Source organism: Chrysochloris asiatica, unplaced genomic scaffold, assembly GCF_000296735.1.
Source record: "Chrysochloris asiatica unplaced genomic scaffold, ChrAsi1.0 scaffold00011, whole genome shotgun sequence".
Classification (NCBI taxonomy): Eukaryota; Metazoa; Chordata; class Mammalia; order Afrosoricida; family Chrysochloridae; genus Chrysochloris; species Chrysochloris asiatica.
In genome coordinates this window covers 16737609-16745996 of record NW_006408529.1, presented here as the reverse complement: position 1 = coordinate 16745996, position 8388 = coordinate 16737609, and the positions used below count along the sequence as shown (strand labels likewise).

The window sequence follows — 8388 nt, the reverse complement described above, 5'->3', positions numbered from 1 at the left end:
TGGCTGTGTGACTGTACAAATCACTAGCCTCTGTCACTACCTGGGCTGGCTGTGTGACTGTACAAATCATTAGCCTCTCCGGGCTTTCCTTGGGAGTGCGGTGGCTCTGTAGAATAAGCACTGGACTTCAGACCATAAGGTTGGTGGTGCAAGTCCACCAGCTGTTATGCAGGAGAACAGTAAAGATTTCTGCTCCTATAAAGATTTAAAGTTGTTATGAGTCAGAACTGACTCAAAAGCACTTAACAACAGTAACGGGGCTTTAATTATAAAATAAGCAGGATGGATTAGCTGATTTAAAGATGCATCATTCTTTGAAGGACAAGACTTTTCCTTTGATGCCAGAAAGTAAGCTCAGAAGAATGTGTAAGCAGTTGAGGAGGACAACATAATGAGTGGATGGGCGGTGTCTGGAGACACGTAGAGCCTCAGCTGCCTGACTGCCTGCTGAGAGGTCTCCCACAACAGTGACGCTCCTCTTTTGGAAGAAGGACAGATCGTTTTTGGTCTTTCTGAATCCACTCTGTAATTCCATAAATAGGACAGTGGAATGTAAACCATGCAGACTGTAAATCTTTACAGAAAGCAAACAACTTCTTTCTCCCTCAGAGCAGCAGATGAGTTTGAACTACCAACCTTGTAGTTAGCAGCACAATGCATATCCTACAGTGGCACCAGAGCTCCTTATTTAATCCAAGGCAGTGGGAAGGTACAAAAAAATTATAATGACAAAAAAATAAAGGCTGTTGTTGTTAAGTGCCATCGAGTTGGTTCCGACTCATAGCGACCCTGTATAGGGTTTCCGAGGAACAGCTGGTGAGCTTGAATCACCAACCTTGCTGTTCAAACTGACCTTGTAGTCCAGCACATTAGCCTGCAGCACCACACCAGGACTCCATTTGTGACTCTAGATATGGCTTATCTATGTTAAAGATGTCATTGTAGCTTATCAAAACATTGTCTGTTGTTTTACAATATTTAGTAGTCAATTTTCATGCTGCTCTAGATCATTTAATAAGAAAAATTATGAATCTTTTGAAATAGGAAGTTTTGAATAGGAAGTTTAGTAGGTGACCACTTATATTTTCTATTTCTTCTATAGGAGGAGGAGTTTTGGCCCACACAATATTAGGAGTAGCATGGAATGAGATAACAGGGCAGATAAAATTTCTGATTTTAGATCCACATTATACAGGAGCTGAGGATCTACAAGTTATTTTGGAAAAGGTAAGTATCTGTTAATTTCTTCAGTCTTCTTTGTAGTACCTGAGTGTGTGAGGCATTGTCCTAAACACTAGGCTGATTCTAACAGGTCTTGAAGTAGCTATTGGTCTCTAGTGTAGGAAGACAGAGAAGGAAAGTCCATAAAAGATTCCCAAGTAAAACAATGTCAGGTTAGGTGGAGGTTATGACAAGGACATGTTTTGAGGCAGTGAATGGAAACAGGGCGTGTTGTGGGAACATCAGGCAATGTGACTAGAGCATATGAAGAGGTGTGTCTGGACGGTTAGGCAGCCACAGGAAGTGTAGTCACTGTGAGGGAAGCCAAGGCAATTAAAATGTATTCTAAGGCAGTGAGAAGTCTTCATTATTTTAATAGAGCAAGGCATTGTTGCTGATAACGTACACTGAGAATTGCACTCTCCTTTGGAACTGCAAAAAAAAAAAAAAAAAAAACCTTTGTACTATCAGCACATGCAAGACATCATAAACCGAAGCCTGGATCATCAATAGAAGCGTATTGACTCTAACACTCTAACATGACTGCAGGAATTTGTTGTTAGGTGCCTACTCATAATAACCCTATGTACAGATGAACTAAACTGCCCAGTCCTTCACAGTCACTGAAGTTTGATTCCATTGTTATAGCTACTTGTTCAGGCCATCTCACTGAGGGTCTTCCCCTTTTCTGTTTACCCTCTACTAAGCATGATGTCCTTTTCCAGGGACTGGTCCCTCCTGATAACATGTCAAAAGTACGTAAGATGAAATCCCACCATCCTTGCTTGTAAGGAGCATTCTGATTCTGGCTGTACTTCTAGACAGATTTGCTGCAGGAATTTAGGGTGCCATAATGAGGACTTTGCCTCTGCCTGACCTCCCTGTACCCTCTTGTGGAACTGAATCTGAAGTTTCCAGACCAGTCAGTCACATCTAAGAAACAAGCATGGCTCCCTAATCTGGATTGGTACCCTCCCTACCCAGTTCTTGTTAAAATTTTGGATCTGGTTACTTAGAAATGGCCTACATGTCTGAAAAGATCAAAATAGAAACTGCAGTGGTGTCGCTTTTAAAATATTTGTTAAGAAAAGAGAGTTTAGACATTAAATTTAAAAGTTTTGATGGGAAAAAGTAGATAGTAAGTAGAATGTTATTTATGTGTAGAAACAGCTCAAAAGATAATAATTTGAACTCAGTGGGGAAAGGAAGGAAGGGGTTGATTCAGTGGGAGCTTTAAAAAACTTTTATCTTTTTGAATTTTTGCAACATCTATCTTATTTTTAGAATCATAAAAAGAAAAATGAACAAATAAAAAAGAGTATCTTTACTCAACTCTCTCCTTGCCCCACACTAAGAAAGGATGCCCCACACATCCCATTACATAGTTTCTCCCACTGAGCGTTCAACTCTAGGTCGCTTCCAGAATACCCAACAGCTTTAGCTAAGTGAGGGTAAGGAATACAACCATTACTCTCACTAAGAGTCCTCAGTTGCCCTCATAAGTATTTTTCAAACAAAACATTACATCTGAGCATGATATCATATAACCCAGACCAGTCTCCAGCTGGGTCTTTAATAAATCAGTGCCCCTAGGAGAAATTAGATAAATTGATATATTCATAATAGGATTTTGTTTGAAAGTATTTACTAAGGAAAAAGGATTAATGATGACTTGAAGACTGGAAAGAAGAATTGGTGATGGTTGGTTGGTTATCTGCCGTGGAGTTGATTCTGACTCATAGTGACCCTATACAGGGTTTCTGAGGCTGTAAATCTTTATGGGAGCAGAAAGCCTCATCTTTCTCCTGTGGAACAGCTGGTGGTTTTGAACTGCTGACCTTGCGGTTTGCAGCCCAATTTGTAACCACTACACTACCAGAGCTCCTTGAATTGGTGATATCCTGAGGAAAATGAAATACAGCAAGCTCAGATTTTTCACTACCATTTTTCACCAGATCTGAGATGCCATTGAATGGTACATATTACATTCTTTTCTGGAAAGAAAAATGAAGCTACCAATTAAACTGTCATACATCACAGATGCCGGAGTTATAAAATCATACACTGTAGAATAAGAGAGAGTATTTTGAAGTAACAGTTATTGGAAGGAAGTGTTTCTTTTTTGTTTATGATTTCTATGACTAAATATTATAGAATTAAAAGTTTAAAAATCTATCTTAAATAGACTCGGTTATTTTTCTATGCTGAGTTGGAATTCATATCTTTGAATTATATAATCATTAGGAGTTTTATTCCAAGATTCTGCTGACAGAACCTCTTGTTACTACTTAGACTATGTAGTCCTGTAATGTTATAAAGATTTTACTTTCATTCCTCCCAAATCTAGGGCTGGTGTGGATGGAAGGGCCCAGACTTTTGGAACAAGGATGCTTACTATAATTTATGTCTTCCTCAGCGGCCACAAATGATTTAAGATACCTGGGACTCAAAGACTGTCACAAAGTTAGACATTTGTTAATAAAGAATAAGTTTAATTTCAAATTTTATTCTGGGTGTAATTAATTGTTCAACTATGATATTTTCTCAAAGTTTAGATACTGAACAAAGAAAAGAATTTATTCTTTAGACATTTCTTTAATAACTTAAAAAGACAAAGCATGTACAAACAAAATATACGCATGTAGATACATGTATCCTTAAGAGTTCTCTTCGCTTGGAAGAACATTTTCCTCCTTAGAAGGAGTTTAGACAAACACTGTGAGCCAAACGCCATAGCTTATAGCTGAGCAGTTGTTGTTGTTGTTGTTGTTAGATGCCATCGAATCGGTACTGACTCAGTGCTGAGCAGTAGGTTTCCTTAAGTCCTCTTCAAATCCCTCCATAGCCAGGATGACATCTGTTTTTAAAAAACATGATATACATTGTTATTGTTACTTGCCATCACTTCCAACTCTTGGTGAGCCCATGTGTATAGAGCAGAACCACTCCACCAGTTTTCAAGGCTGTGGCCTTTTAGAAGCAGATCACAAGGTCTCTCTCCCAAGGCACCTCTGGCTGTGTTAAAACTATGAACCTTTCAGTTAGTACTCTAGCACTCAGCCATTTGCACCACACAAGAACTTTAATAAACATAACTTTTTTAAAAGCTTTTGTTCCCAAACTTCTGCCACAAGGGCAATTTTTGGTCTTTAGAATCTCATGGTGATGGTGGTTGTGTGCCGTCGAGTCAGTCTGACACATGGCAATCCTGTATAGAGTTTCTGAGGCTGTAAATCTTCACACGATCAGAAAGTCATATCTTTCTCCCAAGGAGTGATTTGTGCATTCAAACTGCTGACCTTGCAGTTAGCAGCCCAGCATGTAACCCACTATGCTACTGGGGCTCATTCTAGAATCTATTAGTGGTAACTAACCAGTATCAAAACATTTTAATGAGAGTGAAAATATGCACAAGAAGGAAATATGCCAATATTTATGTGAACATTAAATTGTATGGTAACGTACAAGATGAGAAAGGATGAAAGAAAAAGCTATAAATTACTTACCAACACTTCCTTTTCCCGTTTGTACTTTCTGTACTTCCAAAAGTTCGTTTCTGTCTGAGCACTGGAAAACAATCACCTCTATTGGATGATTTACTTGATTTTATAGCCTGCATACATTTAATACTTGTAAGAAAGTTGGCGCACTCTAGAAATCCACTTGCCCAAGCAAGATCTTCAGCTGTTTGCCCATTCTTATTACATAAACTAAAATTAAGACAAAAATTGAGTTAAATAAAAATTGAGAATTGATTAGCACTTTTTCTGTCTTCGCAACAAAAGAGTTTTGAGCTCATACATTAGTTGCAGAATCAAAAATGAAAAGGAAGCATAGTAAAATTTCATTTCTGTACACTTTTGTATAATGACTAGCATAGAGTTTGTCACCTTGTTAGGTACCATCGAGTCGGTTTGACTCAGCAACCCTATATAGGGTTTCCAGGGTTATAAATCTTACTGGGAACAAATAACCTCATCTTTCTCCCACAAAGCGCCTAGTGGGTTTGAACTGCTGACCTTGTGGTTAGCAGTCCAATGCTTATCCCTTAAATCAATCAGGTAGCACTGTTTTTAGAAGCACCTGTAATTAAACCTCATTAGTCTGATTATTGTAATGTAAGAAGACAAAATTTGAAGCCACTGATTTTATACTTACTCAATTTGGGCATCTCTGGCTACAAGCAAGCTTAGGCATTCCAGACTCCCAACTTTTGCTGCCTTGTGTAGTGGAGCTTCTCCAAAAACATCCTGAAAGATAAGAGAACATTTAAAATGTGGAGCAAAACTAAAAATTCTACTTAAAAAGACTGCGCTTACTGATCCGAAACAGCCTGGAGGAACCCAAGACTATGACCCTCAGACACCTTACAGTTCTGGAATGGAACTCAACCTGATGGTACAATTTTCAGCCAAGAGGCAGGTAGGTATATAGCAGGGACATTAATACTACTACTAAGGTATGCTCACCATGGCATGATCAACCATTCAAGATCAAAAGGGCATTATTTACCTAAGGACAAAGTTCAGAAGCGTTGGGAAGGAGAGTGGAATAGAAATAAGAACCACAGGGAGGAAGTGGAATAACTATTATTACATGGAGGGGATTGTGATCATTGAGATCAAACAAAGTGTATGATTTGTTGAAAGTAAAACTGATGATCGGCTCTGTAAATCTTTACTCAATTCACAGTAAATATTAAAAAAAAAAAATGTTTAAAGTACCTTCCCAAAACACTATCTTGCAGAAAGTTAGTGGATCAAGTTTAATAGTGGCAATTTGAGGAAGTCAGTTATAACTGCATAGCATCAGACTGAATTTCTTAAATCAAGCTTCTATTTTTCACTAAGTTTTCTTAGTGTGCTATTTCATATAGTTTTAGTTAATAAAAGCATTGTGTAGTCATGTCTATATAAAAATTTAAGAATCAAAGCAAGGTTCCACAGAAATTTAAAAAAACTCACTAGGTTTTATTGTAGAACTCTAGGAAAATACAATGATTATAGGATGCACAAGTATTTAAACTGTTACATTGAAAGTTTTAATTTGGTAATTTAGGAATTACGCTTTTTGAAATAAAGTATAGACCTACTCTGTCCAATATGGTAGTCAGTAGTCATACATGACTTATGATCACTTGAAGTGTGGCTAGTCTGAATTAGGATTCGTAGTGTGGATAAACACTGGACTGCTAATAACAAGGCAGTTTAAACCCATCAGCTGCTCCTTGGAAACACTATACAAGGTTGCTGAGTCCACAGTACTTAACAACAGTCTGAACTGAGATGTGCCAAAAATGTAAAATACATACCAGATTGGTGAGGCACAGTATGAAAATAAGAATGTAAAATATCTCAATATTTTTACATTGGTTACATGTTAAAATTACATTTTTGATAATTTGGGTCAGATGACTAAAACTAATTTCATGTTTATCTTATTAATGTGCATACTAGAAACATTTAAATTACAAACATGTCTTGAAATATATTTTTATGGGTCAGCGTTGCCTTAGACAGGTTTATAGCAATTGAAACAACTGAACATTTTGGCGTTTAAGCAATGTTTGTGTAGATTTGGGGTGGAGGGGCGGGTTGCACATAGAAACAATCAGTTACCTAGTTACCTGTTGGTTGAGGTCAGCGCCCGTTTGTAGCTGCCACAAAAGCAAGCAAGCAAGGCCACCACCAGCGGCCAGGTGGACCGGCGACTGTTGGCAGGGATCCGGGGGCGCGTTCACGGAGGTCCCCGTCTCCAAAAGATGCTGCAGGCTGTCGATCTGTGTGGGAAGAGGACAGGTTCAGCATTCCTCTCGTCCCTCTCCACTATCACACCCTCTCTGGGTTAAAAACTTCCCCCACTCCAAAAACCTCGCTTCACAGACCAGGCTGGACTCGTCAGTGTCTAGTGGTCAGTCCACTGACACCTCCTGAAAAGACATACATCTGGAAGCTTAAACCTGCAGCATAGAAGCGACCCGAATCTCACCTGCAGGTTGCAATCAAGCAACAGCATTTTCCACCCAAAGCAGAGACAGGAACCAGAGAAGCACAGTCGCGAGCAATCTCTGCAGCCAGGCAGGTAAGCGAGCACGCTTCTGCCAAAGTACAGAACTTGTAAGTAAACTAGAGGCCGCAGGCCCGCCCATAGCCTCAGGACCCCAGCGGCCCAACCCTTAACAATCCAAACCTCTTCTTGCACTGCCAAAGTCGCACGTACACAAACATTGGCACGTGCAACCGGTAACCCCAAGAGACAAGGGCGGGGAAGCAGACAAGAGGCTGTGGTGCAGATGCGCTCGCCGATTGGCCAGCTAGGGCACTACCTAACCCGCCCCCTTCAAGGAGGGGCTTTAAATGCACCACTAAGCCGTAGCACGCAGGCGCCGAGAAGGTGGGTGGGCCCGGGATTGAGGAAGTTGGGGCTACTGGAACGCCGAGGCAGACGAGAGGTTCGCTCAGTTTGACACGTCTCACAGAGGCTTACCCAGACCTGTCACTCACTTGGAGGAACAGTAGTTTCCAGCGAAGGTTCTGGTTTCTTACAGTCACGTAACCAGGAAACTAAGGAACTAAAAGTAGCTTTCCGCCACAACAGCTTTGGAAACCGCAGGCGTCTCGTCCTCTATCCTTCCCCAGCTCCGGAGGAATGGGGTTCTTTCTGCCTCACCTTCAGAATGGGCCCAAACGTCCTCTGCGGTGGATGCCTTTAAGTTTAGGAAGGAAAAGAGGAAGTTTAGGGTTTGGAGGGATTCTTGAGGGTGGTAACTGTTACCACTTGGCCTCTAACCAAAATCTTGGTTTGTGTCTACTCAAAGGCGTCTAGGAAGAAGCGCCTAGTTTTCAGCCACTGCAAACCTTTTGGAGCACAGCTTTACTCTGACAAACATAGGGCTGCCTTGAATTGGAGTCCACTCCACAACTTTTGGAGAGGGAAGGTTAGAGGGGTAGCATGAATCTGAGGACTGGGGCAATTACTTTCTTGGATTTGACTTTATATTATTTATCTTGAGTCATACATTTTCTAAAACTTTACAGATACCTGGTTTCAATTAGTAGCCACCAGCCTCATCTGAGGAGTCCTGGTGTGGCACTGTGAGTTAATGCGCTGGACTGCAAATCCAGTTGAACTGCAAGGTTGGCCGTTCAAGCTCACCAGCTGCTCCTT

At 40.4% G+C, this 8388-nt stretch overlaps 2 protein-coding genes across 2 annotated transcripts in view; one reads left to right on the top strand and one right to left on the bottom strand.

Annotated features, from left to right (window-relative positions):
• The window catches only part of UFSP2 (UFM1-specific peptidase 2), a 39400-nt gene extending 35745 nt beyond the window's left edge, over nt 1-3655 (top strand). The window contains exons 12-13 of the mRNA XM_006834507.1: nt 1103-1227; nt 3569-3655. Of these exons, the coding sequence (XP_006834570.1) occupies nt 1103-1227; nt 3569-3655 (212 nt within the window). The remainder of the gene's footprint in view (nt 1-1102; nt 1228-3568) is intronic.
• A 1068-nt stretch (nt 3656-4723) lies between these two features.
• Nucleotides 4724-7236, bottom strand: ANKRD37 (ankyrin repeat domain 37). The gene is made up of 4 exons (XM_006834439.1): nt 7210-7236; nt 6848-7000; nt 5380-5471; nt 4724-4931 (listed from the first exon to the last, which is right to left on the bottom strand). Exons 1-4 carry the CDS (start codon nt 7234-7236, stop codon nt 4724-4726), a joined length of 480 nt encoding a protein of 159 aa, XP_006834502.1.
• Nucleotides 7237-8388: the final 1152 nt, after the last annotated feature.

Coding starts and splice junctions, on each gene's coding strand:
- ANKRD37 (XM_006834439.1), bottom strand. CDS start 7,236: ATGCTGTTGCTTGATTGCAACCTGCAG. Junction 7,001..7,209: donor TGCTTGATTGCAACCTGCAG/GTGAGATTCGGG, acceptor CTTCCCACACAG/ATCGACAGCCTGCAGCATCT. Junction 5,472..6,847: donor GCGCTGACCTCAACCAACAG/GTAACTAGGTAA, acceptor CTTATCTTTCAG/GATGTTTTTGGAGAAGCTCC.